The following is a 16,470-nucleotide window of genomic DNA, read 5'->3' on the forward strand; positions in this document are numbered from 1 at the left end:
TTTACTCATTATACTCATTAAACATAAATATTTACTTCTCAGATCCAGTGCTACAAATTAATTTCTTACCATATTCTTTATCCACTTGTTTGCTTGTCCTTGGGGATCAATGAAATGAGGCCATCGCTGAGAATACTGGGTTATTACACCATTCTCTACAGACCGGATATCTTTGGGTAGACCTGCAATCTGAGGTCACAAAGTTATGTTAGTCAAATCATTTACTATCTTTAAGTTTGAAATTAAATAAATAATTAACACCAAACAAATGCTGGATTTATAAGAGAATACAGTGGATATATACTGTGACATATTTATTTTATCTTGATCAAGCATTCTACCTGAGGTTACATGTTAGGAAGGGTCGCTTCTCAGAATTTTTTATATCTAGCAAATAACAAAAAAATTATAAGGAAGTCACAGTAGACAGAGAATCTGAAGTGAAGCCTTTAAAATGTATTTAAACAGGCATTGCCAAAGAATAAAGAAAATGGAACAGAAAAGATTCCTTAATTGGAAATCAGAGTGAATTATAATTATAGTTGCAAATCTATACCTTTGGTATGAGAGTGGGTTTTTTATAATGGGTGCCAGTGCAAGTGGTTTAAAAGAACCAGAGTATGGGACTCCAGGCAGGTATATGTTCAATAAATATGGAACAGGCATCTGTAGTCATTTGGTAAAATGGTCTCATCTCTCTAAAAATGATAGCAGTTTACAGTTTCTGGAAAAAAGGTACTTTTGATAAGACAATTTTAGAAAACCTAAGAAATAAACTGAAACAGAAAGGCAATAAGATGCCAGTCTCTTGCTGGTCAGCTTTTAATGACTGGTAAGAAGAAGCCAAAACTAAGGAAAAGGAATTTGCACTTAGAAGTTTAAAAAATGTAATTCAGCTAGATTAAGGTCATAGCTGCAGGTGGCTAATAGAATAGTAAATTCTTTACAAAAATATGCAAATTAAAAATCCCATTCCTGGGGTATGTATCCATTAAGACAATTACAAAAATTATCAGTCACAAAACCAAATACTGTGGTGGTGGTGCTGTGGTAGCGTTGTCGCTTCACAGTAAGACGTTGTCCTGTTCGATTCTCAGCTAGAGCGTCTTTTGTGTGGAGACATGCGTGAATGGGCGTACCTTCGTTGAAGGTTGTGCATCAGGGCCGGCAACTTGGCACGTAAAAATCTACTACCAATCATTAGCGAACCAGAGTTCCGCTGTGGTGACACCTAACCGGGAAAAGCCCAAAGACACAACAAAGACACAACCATCAGTCACAAAACCACAATCATCGGACAATAACTGGCCTCTGTTACCTTCTGTAACCCCTCTATTTTATGACCCACCCGTGCTTCAAGAATTCAACAGTTCTTTCTCCCTCCCTGAGAAGGCAGGGGAGGTAAATGCTGCAGAAACAACTGCCACTTCCCCAGATGTAGCCCAAGTCACTTCCAGCATTTCTAATTGTCCCTCTGGGTCAATTTATAACTAGATGCCATTAGCAGCAACACCCGGTATTCACTGTAACACCATCATATCAAATGCTAATGCAAATGGCTAATAAAGGAAAACAAATGCACCATCAACACAAATACTGAGCTAGTGCTAAGCACATGGGAAAGTTAAAAAGTTTTCCAAATGAAAGTTCTCCACCAAAAATTGACACTTTGAAAAAGATCAAGCACATTATTACCCAGTTTCTGATTTTTATAGATGGGGAGGAATATCAGCCAACACTCCCTGCCAAACACAATACAGAGGAAGGAACAGATTCTGATTCTTCCACTGATTTTGATATACTTTCTATACAAATGCACCCACTGCAAGAATTATGAAATCCAGCAGCTGCTACAGATAGTGAGGCTAAACCTACCATAAAGGTAGTATGACTATAAACTGCAGCTGATTTTCAAACCATTGTAGATTCTCTCCTTCCCATTTGAACACGTTCAACAAAATAGGCAAAAATCTTAGAAGGACATGTACAATTGCAAAACCCCACTATTGAAGTTCTGACAGTGGTATTAAGAGCCTTCACACCCCCTGATATTTTTAGAAAGATATGGTAAAAATCAGATATAGGTGATAACATCCCAAAGTACACAGATGATGGATTTCTAGCTGCTAGAAATAACTTATTAAAAGTCATTACTTCAGTGTGCCCCCAACGCCTAATTTGGCAAGAATTAAAGCTACTGCACAGAAAGAAAATGAGTCTATTGATGCATATATGCAATGCATGATAAATACGTTGGAAGCTTTCTCTGAACATCCAGTGCTTACAGAAGTTGCAGCAGCCAGTGGGTTCTCAGCTGCTTTTGTAGAGGGCTTATTACAACCTATACAAGAAAAAAATAAAACTATTTGTTTAAACTGACCATATCTGGGTATTTATAAAATTGTGAATCAAACACAATATGTACTAGACAACATGTTTAGGGAAGAAAAAGAGCAAAATGAAAAGTTAGTAGATATCTATCTCTAAAAATTTGATGTGACTCACAGGGGCAGGGAAGGGGAAGAAGAAATCACTGAAGAGGAGGTAGATTCCAATTTTTTCCAACAGCAACCCCCATGACAATGTTACAAAAAAAATGCATCTCTCATGATTATTCTACACAAAATGCATATTAACTTACAATTCCTTCACAAATATGTTTGATGAATTATTCAATATTTGCTCATGTTAAAAATGATATGCAGTATAAATGCAGTTATGCAAACCACAAATACTTATTGTAGTTCTGAGTGTTTCACAACTGCATTCTAATATCAAGTTGCAAGTGTATTAACAGATGACTGAAGGTAAAGAAATTGCTGAAGGGGTTAAAGGATGTTATAAAGACTGGTTTCTGAAAGCAAGAAAGAACACACTGTATGTAAGCTCTGACCTTCCCAGGCTGGGATGGGTAGTTACATGGAATGCTGGGGAGTTAGAATGTTACTGGCACTGAAATATACAAGGTCAGGAAAAAGGACTGATTGTTAAGCCAGATGGCTTGTGTTTTTCTAAAACATTATTGTTACTAAAAACATGATTGGTGAGTGTTCACGTGCAGCACTAAGTGAGAAGCAAGGGGATCTGCAGAGATCTTATTTGTCAACATCAGTATTCTGCATGCATGATAATGATAAGAAAAGAAAAGAAAAACTGTGTATTTTTACTGCTTGGTGAGACTGTTTTTTAAACTGTGAAGGTAGTCTCCCAGCACTGATGTATGTGGATTTAAATAAAGAGAAAATGTTTTGCACATCCTGAAGAGTTATTCTTGACTCAAGACTAAAAGGTAATTAATGTTACTTATGTATATTTTAAACTGCACTTTAACATTTTGGTGCCGTGCTTGAAATCTGAACTTTGATCTTGCTGCGGAACACTGTGGAATAAATTATAAGGGCCCAACACAGAAAGTCCTTCTGTGAATTCCATACTGTTTTGTATGGAATGGTCAGAGAGCAGACAATTAACTATTCAGGATGTGCAAACATAATAGGCTAGAGATGGGAAAAAGGCTTTGGGAAAAATGTTTTTCTTTCTTTCCTCTCTTTTAGAAAACTGCAGTTCAAAGTAATGGTGGAACTGTGTTTATTGTTTTGTTAAATGAATGACTGCTTTTAAATATATACTGTGTACTGTTTTGTTAAACGACTGACTGCTTTTACGTATATAACATGTCCTGTTTTGTTCAATGACTGACTTTACTTTTAAGTATATAATGTGTACTGTTTTGTTGAATGACTGACTTTGCTTTTAAGTATATGAAGTTCCTGTTTGTTGAATGACTGAGTTGCTTGTTAGGTATGTGGTATCTGCTGCTCTGCTGCCTTGTGGAATGACAGACATTTGCTTATTTGTTACATGTAAAAGTAATAGTGGGCAGTTCCCACAAGAAATAACAAAAAGTTTATTAATATATAAGGAAAAAAAAAAACTCAAGGAGGTGCCCTGTGTCGAGGGAAGTACCCTCAAGGTTATAGTGGGCGGATCCCACAGCAACTAAGGATAAATTGCTACTGTATATGTGTATCTATATTAAAAAAAAAAAAAAAAAAAAAAACGAGAGAATTTAACACAAGGAGGCACCTTGTGTTGAGGGTGGTACCCTCAGGACAATAAAAGGTAAGAGGCATAACTGTATGCTTTGCGCTGCTTTAATGTACAACTGATGTCTGTATTGTGTGATGTTATGACTGCAGAGAGAGAGAAAAAGAGAAAAGTTAAAAGTAGAGTTAATTTAAATTTATCAGCCTACAGCATGTTGAAATGTAAGTGTGTCTGTTGTTAAATCAAGTCCAGGTGTGACTGTGTGAAAGTACCTTCAGAGGGTCCAAAACAGTGGTCAGTTCTGGACACAGTTATCCCGAATGCAATGCTGGAGCTGTAACTTTTGAGCTTGCGATGCAATGAAATCAAGGGGGTGCTGTAGAAAAAGGCTGATCAAAACCTCTCCTTTGTCACTGCATGATGACAAAATTCCTACCCTTCCCTCCCTGAATGGTGTGTGGTTTGATATAGTTATTTTTCTTTCCTCTGAACTGCCAGGATTCAGGATCTGTAAGGTAAGTCTTAAAAAGAAAAAAAGAGAGAGAGAACAATGGGAACAAAGATAAGCAAGCAAGATTGAATCCCTGAAAAGGGAACACCTGCATATTTTATGTATCATAGTTAAAATAAAGGAAGTTGTAAGTATTTGCATGACTGGTTTCAGCTTACTAAGAATTGTTCTGGTGGAGTATTTCCATTAAATGGAACTTATGATAGGAATAAATTAATTAACTTAAATGGTATTAAGTAAGTGGGTAACAAATGTCAGTATTTTATTATTGGTACACTAAAGCTCTTAAAAGTAAAAACAGTCAGAATTAAGGGGATTACAGGATGCTAATAAGCAACTGTTGCAACAGGTAAGAGATGTTAAGAAAGCAGCACAGACCAGTAAAAAGGGATCCCTTTATCCTGTTTTGGTAGGCTTTGGAAAAAAAAAACTAAGGATGGCCAAAAAGCAGAGACATCTAAAGAGGATGATAATCCTCCAGTAGCAACTGCACCCCACCCTCATATGTACTGGTACAGATTCTGCTGTTTCTCAGACCACTGCATTTTTCAATTCAAGGTCAGTGTGGTACTGTTACATCTGAACTTAGTTCCCCTGTTCATCTCTCATCTTTAGAACAGGCATCTGCAGTTAAAAAGTTTTTTCTTGCTTCTTCCTATCATTCTCAACAAGCTACCTTTCCAACAGGAGCACTAGTATTTGACACTCCTGCAGCTCATCACAAGTGCACACATGATAGGGTAGGGCAAGAGGCTATTGTAGAAGATCTTTTGACACCTTAAAAAAGGGGGAGGGGGGGCTAATGCTGATTTGCATGCTATGTCTAAATGTTTTCTAACTGAAAAAAAAAATCCATGAAGGTTTAAGGAGGAATAAAAAAAAACTATTGCAACCCTACTTTGACAGATTTAAACCAGCTGCTTCAGGAATTTATAACAAATTTTACTCCCACAGGAAATGCACTAATAGATAAAAGGATAGCATTGGTAAATTACAAAAGTGTGTCAGGCATGTAGACAAAATAAAGAGAAAGCCGCTCAGATTATTTGAGTCATCTTAAAGCAGTGTTTGCTAAAAATTCATAAATACCAGCCCCAAATGAACAAGCTAAACCAGCTATTGCAGCTGCCTTTGTGCAGGGTTTGCAAGCCCTGTGCAAAATAGGGTTGCCAGCTGTCCGGTTTTTGACCGGACTGTCCGGTTTTCTAAGAAATTGTCCGGTTAACAAATATCATTCAAAACCAGACACATGAAGTCCGGGTTTTGTGCCACCGACGCCATGAGAGTGAGCACCCTCCCACTTTTACAGCTGCAGCAGCAGATTGATTGCGGTATTAGTGCCATCTTCTCCTTTAAGTTACGAGAATCATGCGTGCGTGCTTACAACACCACCAGCATGGAAATCTAATTGCGCGCAAATTTTAAGCTAGCAGTTCCGTGAAGAGGCAAGAGGGGTCTGCTACTTAAAAACTTTCATCTATGGAAAATGGTATAAGAAGAGAGATGTTATCAAACAGGAGTGCACATATTTCATTATCCAAATTGTCAACATCAAATAAATGATCTGGAGGCTGAAATGCACTGTTCGAGACTAAGATTGGGTATGCATTCGCATATACACACGTTTATGGTATAAACAGTTGTGCTTTAACTTCCTTATGAATGTTTTCTTACTTTAATTTTTGATCATGTATCACTTACCTGGTTCTTAAAGTTCCTAGAAACTTTGTGGCAATGGTCTGCTTTACTGATCCCGAGTTAGCTCTACTAATAGAGAAAGTCCAGTTTGCGATTTCTTTGTTGCAGTCTGAATTCTAACGATATTGCTGCTGTGAATATATAGACTTGATCTTATTTTTTTCTTTTGTTAACTGGGGTATAGCAGTGATCAAAAGTTGACCATTTTCAGTTTCGGCCCAGGATGCAGTACACCATAAGAATACACATTGCATTACAAATTTACAGACAAAGGAGACAGTATATACAAGTACAATGAGATTCAAAAATACAAACATTTGTTAATGTTTTGCAGTCATAAACAATGTTAATGAAATGAATGCCATAATCTGAGTAAGACAGTTGGTCAGACAGAGGAGCAGGGTTGTGGCAGTCATATTTATATAGCAGATAACCCACAGGTTAGGTCAGGAAGTATGAACTGAGAGATGTTATCAAAAGTATAGTTCTAATTAGTAACTATAAATACTTAATGACATTTGGTACATTTTGAATGTGCTCATAGAATGCTTTGCACCTTGTTGCAGTATTCGAACCAGTATTACAGTAAATGATTTTACTGCCAGTAAATCTTTAGTGTCAAAGTGCATCAAGTACAAATGTGTACAGGCATACAATGTATTTTTTTCACTTTCTTTTAAAAGGAAACAGACTATCGAAGTTTGTAAATCGGCTGATTTACTATGCATTTTTACAGAAAAGCATAGTAAATCAGCCAAAAGCAGGCAGCAGGAATGAAAAAAGAGGGTGTTCCCCACTGAGTGATGTCATCATGATGTCACAAAATGGGTGGAATGTGGGCAGGAGAGGGGTGGGGTGGGTGAGGTTACTGGTGACATTAGGGGTGTGGCTTTACTCCGGTTTTAGCCATGATGAAAGGTGGCAACCCTAGTGCAAAATAATAAAGCAAGTGGTTATAGACTGGCAGGAACAAGACTTAAAGCCCTTATTAAGTGCTGCAAATCACCATACTGACTATGGCAGGGTAATAAAAATAAATCGTAATCCCTTTGCTGCCACTGGATCAAAAAGGACCCTATGTTAAAGTAGGAATAAATGCAAAGCCAATTTTATTCTTGGTCTGTATTAAAAGTGACTTCAGACAGTTAAATACAACTATAGAAACAAAGTAAAGGCATGGGTGTAACAAATGCCACTGTTATGGGTCTTGTTTTAAAACCTATACCCATTTCTTTAGGTCCAATTGAAGGAAGGCATTCTCTTCTTTGAGTACAACTGTGCCAGTAAATATTCTATGCCAGCTGGGTTGTACCACTTACTGTACATCAGAAGGGGTGTATCTAGATGTTCCAACAGAATCAGAGAAGGAAGTAAGAAAAGCCATTTGAAGGCATACAGACAACTGAAAACTGCTGCAGCAGGTACCTGCTAATTTATGAGTTGAACATGCTAATGTAGTAGGTATATTAAAATCTGCAAAACCTGTAAAAATAAAATTTAATCTATCAAAACCCCTCCATAAAATCCCACAATATCCACTGAAATCAGAAGCACAACAGGAAAGCAAACCTGTAATTCAGTCTTTGATACAACAAGAAATAAATAGTGCCAGCAAAAAATCTTTGTAATACTCCTAGTCTTCCTGTAAAAAAAAAAAATACTTATAGGTTTGTACAAGATCTGAGGGCTGTAAAGTATGTAGTATTACCAACTTTTTCTGTGGTTCCAAAACCAGCAACAATACTTAGTTGCAAACTATCTATAGCAAAATATTTTTCTGTTACAGATCTCTGTTCAGCATTCTTTTCTCTACCTATCCATTCTGAAAGTCGGTTTCTGTTTACTTTTATTTACAAGGGACAGTAGTATAGATGGAGATGCTTGCCACAAGGATACACAATCTCTCTCATTATTTTCTCAAATTCTAAAAAAAAAAAATTTAAAGGATGTGACATTTCCAGGTGGGTCTGTGTTAGTGCAATATGTAAATAATTTACTAATAGCATCTGATTCTTTTCAGCAGTGTTAGCAGGATACCCTGCAGGTTTTAACTATCCTTGCAGGAAAAGGACACAAAGTGTCAACAGTAAAATTACAGCTATGGTTACCTCGGGTACGTTATCTTGGTAATTTAATATCTCAGAGCAGGATCTTATAGTAGCTATCCCTCACTCTGAATCATCTTTATTACTTAAAATGAAACTCAACCCCTCTTGACTGCATGTCTAACTAAATATGAATGTGCACTTTTTTCTTTTCTTGATCCATCTGTTTCTCTGATAGGCTGTTTTGTTTTAAATCTTGCATCTTTGTTATCTATTGCTGAGGATAGTAAAGAGCATGATTGTGTGTGTGTGACTAATTATCTGTTTTCTTCTAGAAAGGACTTAAAGGACACTCCTATACACAACAGCAGATTAAATTTGTGGATGGTACCTGATCAAGACGAAGATTTGGTCGCAAAAATAATATTTCGTTTTAACAAAAAAAATGTTTGTTTTTTTTTTGCGGTTATAATTTTCATTGAGTGCCAATCAAAAGGGCATAGATAATTTGGCAGATTATGCCACCAAGCAGATTATAGACGTAATAATTCTTATGTAATGCTATTGTAAAACTCTAATAATGATGACATTTCTGATTTTGATAAAGTGTCAGTTTTCAAGCTGAAGCATCACAGGGAGTAGTTCAGAAGTGGCTCAAAGATGGATATATTAAATGCTCTGATGGAGTATGGCATCAGCCAGATAGCCGACTGATGACGCCTGCCTCCTTGCTACCTTACCTGGTAAGGGCATATCTTTTACTAGCCCATGCAGGTAAGACAGCTTTATTTAATCAAATTACCCAACGTTGGTATACCAATCATGTCTCCTTTTTGATACTTCAGTATGTTAATAGCTGTGCGATTGTTTAGAATGCAATGTTAGCTACCACCACCTTGGGGACCTTTTGTTAATATACAGCTGGACTTTATCCAGATGACTAAAGTACATAATTTACAAAATGTGTCAGCAGTGATTTGTATGTTTTTGTAAAAGTTCACCCATGTCACAAAGCAGATTCTGTAATTTTGGTGTACCTTGCACTATCAACAGTGACCAGAAAACTCATTTTAATTCCCTGACCACAGAGCTATGGCATTTTTTTTAAGCTGAGTCTTCACTGTCCCAACCATCCATAATCATGTGGACTAGTAGAGAGGGTTAATAAGACCCTTTATTTTTTTTTTTTTTAAAGATTTGTACTAAGCAAAACTTAAATGGTCAGAGACACTTTGAATTCTACAAGAAAACTGAGTCCCTATGAGATATTAATGGGAAGACCCATAGCCCTTCCATTTGGTCCCTCTGTGTCAAATGAAAAGATCAACTCTAATGGATAATAAAAAGAAAATATTCATTTCTTACAGCAGTATCTTTTCCTCCACCACCTGACCAGCCCTGCCAACAATTGCAGTTGGGTGACTGGGTTTATGTGAAAACCTTCCAAAAAAAGAACTGTTAGAGCCTGAGGTAAAAATCCCCTTTACCTTGTAATCCTCACCACCCTGACTGTGGTCCACTGTGCAAGACAACCAACCTGAATCGTGCATCCCACTGTAAGAAGACTTATCATGTAGGGACTCCAGGCGAATCATCATTGTTAGCGAAAGAAGATCGAAGTGTGAAGGATGAATCATCTGTCCAGCGAAATGTATAAGGAGGAAATTCAACTAAAACAGCACCTCATGATGAATCCCATGACAACAGGTACTTTTGCTCTATTTTTCTTGCTGTTTCCTTTAATAACCTGGTCGAGAGAAAATAGTTCCCTGTTGGTTCTTCGACAGTACGCTGTGGACACTAATCTAACCTGGTGTAATCTGACAAATTTTTAAAGGTTGTTTCAATTCAGCTTGCCACCACAAATCATGGACACACATGTTATGCCAGAGATGGGACTCTGCCAGAGGGAATCAGCAAATACAATGACACTAGCTATGAAAGTGTGTTGAACTCTTTACAGATAAAATGTTAGAACTGGGGGCATGGCATGGGCATGATAGAGGATCACTGCTACATTTGTGGTGATCATGATTATCCCTGGTATCCAATAACTGGTCAGGGTGTTGTTTTGTGGGCTATATTACTCCTGCTATTCAACATTTAGAGAACTTTTCTGCAGGTAGACTGAGAAATAAGCCAGCACCCAGCAATCCACTGGGTGGAGCAAGTATTTTCAGTTTTACTCCTGGGTGTGGAGTGCAAAGGACAATGCTTAAAATTACCATGCTTGCTCAAATTCTTCAGGAGGTAGCTAACCATACTTCACATCACATCATAATGACAAATCGAAAAATGACTGCAATATGAACTGTAGTGTTACAGAACCAATTGGCACTCAATATAATGCCTGCTAGAAAAGGGGGATCATGTGCCCTCATAAAAGTCATTGTTGTTCTTATATTACTGACTATCATGATGAACAAGAAAAGTTGGCCAATTTCATGGAGCAGAGGGCCAAAGATTTAGACAGTACTTCTAAACAATGGACACTTTTTGGATGGTTGGGCAGTGCATTTGGTAACCTTGTAACTAGTATATTACAAGGTATAAAATTGGTATTATTCTTTTAATTGTTTTAATATTTTCTGTTCTAAAGGCTGTAATCACAAAGTCCTTGATCACATCTGCACATGAAATGCCACTTGTACCTGATGAATGAAAACTCAATCAATACAGATGAAGTGTATTTATCAAATTAAGGACAATCAAAATATAATTGTGCATTTTATGACACTAGTAGTGTCGAAGGAGGGAGTCTGTTAGAGAAAAAAATGCATCTCTCATGATTATTCTATACAAAATGCATATTAACTTACAATTTCTTCACAAATATGTTTGATGAATTATTTAATATTTGCTGATGTTAAAAATGATATGTAGTATAGATGCACAGTTATGCAAACCACAAATACTTATTGTAGTTCTGAGTGTTTCACAACTCCATTCTAATATCAAGCTGCAAGTGTATTAACAGATGACTGAAGGTAAAGAAAGTGCTGAAGGGGTTAAGGGATGTTATAAAGAATGGTTTCTGAAAGCAAGAAAGAACACACTGTATGTAAGCTCTGACCTTCCCAGGCTGGGATGGGTAGTTACAAGGAATGCTGGAGAGTTAGAATGTTACTGGTACTGACATATACAAGGTCAGGAAACAAGACAAGCCAGATGGCTTGTGTTTTTGTAAAACATTATTGTTACTAAAAACATGATTGTTGAGTGTTCATGTGCAGCACTGAGAAGCACGAGGATCTGCATAGATCATAATTTGGCAACGTTAGTATTCTGCATGCATGATAATGATAAGAAAAGAAAAACTGTGTATTTTTACTGCTTGGTAAGACTGATTTTTAAACTGTGATGGTAGTCTCCCAGCACTGACGTATGTGTATTTAAATAAAGAGAAAATGTTTTGCACATCCTGAAGAATTATTCTTGACTCAAGACTAAAATGTAATTAATGTTATTTATGTATATTTTAAAAAGCACTTTAACAACAATGTTGTTGTATCTTTCAGCTTTTCCCGGTTAGGGGCCGCCACAGCAGAACTCCGGTCCGCTAATGATTGGCAGTAGATTTTTACGTATTGAGTTTCCAGCCCTAACGTACAACCTTCAATGAAGGTACACACTTTAACAACAATATCAGCAAAATTATTATTCCCCTGCTTCAAGAAAAGTCACTGCAAGGTGTACCACATTTAAACACTTGTTTTAATTGTGGTCAGAATGGGCTCTGGCAAAATGAATGTCCATTGTTTGGACAGCGAGTTCACTACATTTTTAAATTCTACAGCAAACTGAAAGAAACCCTCCTTTGTGGATTTCTGATTGGCAGCCAGCAGCATGGCAACAAAACCATTAGGATACCCATGAGCAGGAAACAGAGTTATGTACTTACCATAACTTGACATCTGTGTTATCCTCTGTCATTATTCCTCATGGTAGGGTCTTGAATCCGACATTGGATACAAGCCTGCAACTTTAGCTTACTTAGACAGATCCAAGGCTCAAGCTCCTCACTCTCCCATAATCCCCTGCTGCCCTCTAACCCTCAGATCAACTTTGCTACCATGGTAATTATCGCTACGACCCAAAAGGTAAAAGGAAAAAATATCCTTGATCAACAACACTCCAACTTCCTCAGATGATCCAACAAGGAAGGGGGGATGGCAGGAGGGTAATGTGAGGAATAATGACATAGATGCCAAGTTATGGTAGGTACATAAATTTATCTGATGTTATCCATGTCATTACTCCTCACAGTAGGGTCAGAGTACCCAGCTACTAAGTATCGCTGGGTGACCTCAAGGAAGGACATGTCAAAGCACTGTGGAACCAAAGGAAGCCCTGTTCCTGGAAATAAAATCCAGCTTGTAATGTGATATAAAGGTGTGAGGATTAGACCAAGTGGCAACAGCACAAATATCTTCAATGGAGAGTCTGGCCATGAAGGCTGATGAAGTAGCCACAGACCTAATAGAATGAGCTCTAACCTTTCCCAGAACCTCAAGATGCCTGTTGGTGTAGACTGTAGAGATACAGCTGGAGATCCATTTAGAAACAGTCACTTTAGAAATGGGGAGGCCAGGTCTATTCAGGGAAAAAGCCATAAAGAGCTGGTCTGATTTGTGAAATGACTTAGTCCTATGTAGATAAAATCACAATTGCCTGTGTACATCTAAAGTATGCAGAATGTACTCTCCTTTATTGGAATAATTAGGAAAGAAAACTGGTAACTGAATAAGTTGGTTCAGATCAGATTCAGTGGAAACCTTGGGCAAAAAGAATGGATTCATTCTAAGAGACATTCTACCTTTGTGAACGAAGATATATGGGGGAAAAACTTGAAAGGGCTTGCAGCTAGGACACCCTCTTAGCTGAAGTTATGGCTACTAGAAAGGTCATTTTCCATGACAAAAATCTGAAATTGCATGAACTAGTAGGCTCAAATGGGGTCTGAGTCAGAGATTGCAGCACAAAGGTTAGATCCCAAGGAGGCGAGGGATCCTTAACAGGTGGTCTTAGAAGGAAAACACTTTTCATGAAGGCTTTACAGAGTCTGGAAGAGAATAAGAAGTTATGTACCTACCATAACATTCCATGTTAGTTGTCTTCTTCTCGCCTTCTTTCTTGCTGGTCGGTTGGGTTCGGCGCCATCTTCAAAAGCTGGAGAGCTGCTTACTGGCTCGAGGACCCCCTATATCCCATGATGCCTGGCGCTAGATACTCAGATCTCGTTTGGTAAACCTAACTACAGACATAATAATAACAATTATAATAATAATACAGTAAACTGTAGTAGGATACATGAACCTACTGGAGAGACTGATAGTTGGAAGTTAAAGCCAGAGAAGACTCAGCCAGTGATAAAAAAACATAAGGAACTCTTCTCGGTCTACTAGGATAGGGGGATGGAGGGTGGGATGCAAGAAAGAAGGCGAGAAGAAGACAACTAACATGGAACGTTATGGTAGGTACATAACTTCTTAATGTTAAGTTGTCTATCTCACCTTCATTCTTGCTGGTTGGGACAGCGTCCCTAGCACCTCAGTCCTGGGTGGCTCATCGGAACAGACTCTTCAGAACAGTGGAACCAAAATCAGCTCTGCTCCTGGAGGCCACATCCAGCTTATAATGTGAAATGAAGGTATGTAGATTAGCCCATGTAGCTGCCGCACAAACAGTTTCCATTGGCAATCTGGCCTGAAAAGCCACTGAAGTAGCTAGAGCTCTGGTGGAGTGACCTTTTGGTTTAGCAGGAAGCTCTTTATTCCTTAACTGATATATAAATGCAATAATAGATGTCAACCACCTAGATAAGGTTACTTTCGACACCGGTATACCTTGTTTACCCTCAGCATAGGACAGGAACAACTGGTCCAATTTTCTGATTTGCTTGGTTCTATGCAAGTAAAAGCGTAATTGTCTATGAACATCCAGCTGATGTAACTTGTATTCTGCCTTGTTGGAATAATTTGGAAAGAACACAGGTAGGTCAATGGACTGATTCAAATTATTATCAGAAGTAACCTTTGGAAGAAAGGAAGGGTTAGTCCGAAGAAAAACTCTATCCTTGTGAAAAACTAGGTAAGGAGGAAGAACACAAAGAGCCTGAAGATCAGAAACTCTTCTAGCGGACGTAACTGCAACCAGAAGAAGGGATTTCCAAGAAAGAAACTTCAAGGAACAAGAAGCTGCCGGTTCAAAGGGGGGCAGTATCAGGGAAGCTAAAATCAAATTCAGATCCCACGGAGGCGGGGGATCTCTTACTGGGGGCCTGAGTAGAGTGGTCCCTTTAAGAAAGGCTTTACAAAGCTTATGAGACATGATGATTGTATCCGATAGGCCTGTATGAAAGTTTGAAATTGCAGCTAGCTGAACTCTAATCATGGCAGAAGAGGATCCAGCTCGAAAAAGTTCCGCTAGAAATTCTAAAATATGGTGCATAGGGGCTGAAAAGGGATCTATATTCCTGGTCTCTGCCCATAAGGAAAAATGTTTCCACTTACTAACATAAGTTTTTCTAGGGGTAGACTCATGCGAGGATAAGATGATTTCACGCACCGAGTGGGAGATGTTCGGAAGCCTGGCTAAGGTCGGAAGTGGAGAAACCAAGCAGTGAGCTAAAGAGATTGAAGAGATTGGTGCAGCCCGCCCGATTGATGGATCAGGAGGTCTGGAAGTGGGTCCAGGATCCAGGGCTGCTCCAGAAGGTGATGATGCAGGAATGGGAACCAAATTTGTCGAGGCCAGTAAGGGGCAATGAGGATCATCTTGCATCCCAATGTGGTAGCTTTCTGTATTAGTTTGGGAATCAAGGGAAACGGAGGGAATGCATAAAGAAGTCCCTGAGGCCAATCGTGAACTAGAGCATCTCTGAGGAAGTGTCCGGGAAGAGGGAGGAGAGAGAAGAAATTGTAGCACTTGCTGTTGAAGGGGGTGGCAAAAAGGTCGCAGCAAGGCTGACCCCATTTGCAGAAGATTTTGTCCGCCACAGTCTGATTGAGAGACCACTCGTGAGGCATGAGAATTGCTCTGCTCAGCCTGTCTGCTATAACGTTGGACTTCGCAGGGATGTGCGCTGCTATCAGAAACTGTTGGGAAGAGATCGCCCACTGCCAAAGTCTGAGTGCTTCTCGACATAAGGGGTAGAACTTGGTTCCGCCCTGCTTGTTGATGTACCATACTACTGACATATTGTCTGTTTGAATTGCAATGGTCCCGGTGGGAAGAGAGTTCTGAAGAGCTTGCAACGCTAAAAGCACTGCTCTCATCTCCAAGACATTGAAATGTAGATGGTACGCGTGAGGCTGCAAGGTGCCTTGGACTGTTCTGCCCTGAAAATGCCCCCCCCCACCCAATCAGGGAGGTGTCCCTGGTCACCGTAGCTACTGGAGGAGGGAGAATGAATGGTCTGCCCTGGCGTAATGATGGGGAAACCATCCACCAAACAAGTTGGTTTTTGCACGACTGTGTGATCATTATCATGTGAGACATTGGGAGTTGCTGGGAGGACCATTGAGTGAACAGCATCCACTGAAGAATCCTCATGTGAAAACGTGCAAGGGGGACTAGTATGATTGCCGCTGCCATGAGACCCAATGTTTTTAGGACGAATCTGGCCTGAATCTTTTTGCATCCTAATAAGACCTGCACATGTCGTCGCATAGCTAACACTCTGTCTACTGGAAGTCTCGCTGACATGTCCTTTGTATTTAAGTTTGCACCTATAAAGGTGATAAATTGACAAGGTGACAATGCAGACTTTTCGAAATTTATTGTGATGCCTAGTTTGGAGCACATTTGGATGGTGTAGTCTCTGGCTCGCAGCAGGTGATGCTTGGTGGTTGCAGTAAGGAGCCAGTCGTCTAAATATGGAAACACCTGGAATCGTTGCCATCTCAGGTGAGCGGTAACTACTGCCAAACATTTGGTGAACACCCTGGGAGTTGTGGTGAGACCAAAGGATAGAGCTCTGAATTGATAATGACTGGCTCCCAGCCGGAAGCAGAGGAATCTTCTGGAGCGTCTGTCTATTTTGATATGGTAGTACGCGTCCTGAAGATCTATGGAGCACATCCAATTGTCCTGACCCAGAAAGGGTAAAATGGACTGTAGTGTGACCATCCGGAACTTCGTTCTTTGAACAGACCTGTTTAGTCTGAG

The 16,470-nt window shown here is 39.0% G+C and overlaps 1 protein-coding gene across 1 annotated transcript in view; it reads right to left on the reverse strand.

Moving 5' to 3' along the window:
- Positions 1 to 16,470, reverse strand: part of DNAH1 (dynein axonemal heavy chain 1) — a 5,225,710-nt gene that overhangs the window by 1,071,650 nt on the left and 4,137,590 nt on the right. The window contains exon 61 of the mRNA XM_044076389.1: positions 70 to 189. Within this exon, the coding sequence (XP_043932324.1) occupies positions 70 to 189 (120 nt within the window). The remainder of the gene's footprint in view (positions 1 to 69; positions 190 to 16,470) is intronic.

This window comes from Protopterus annectens, chromosome 7.part0, assembly GCF_019279795.1.
Source record: "Protopterus annectens isolate FY-2018-M chromosome 7.part0, PAN1.0, whole genome shotgun sequence".
NCBI lineage: Eukaryota > Metazoa > Chordata > Ceratodontiformes > Protopteridae > Protopterus > Protopterus annectens.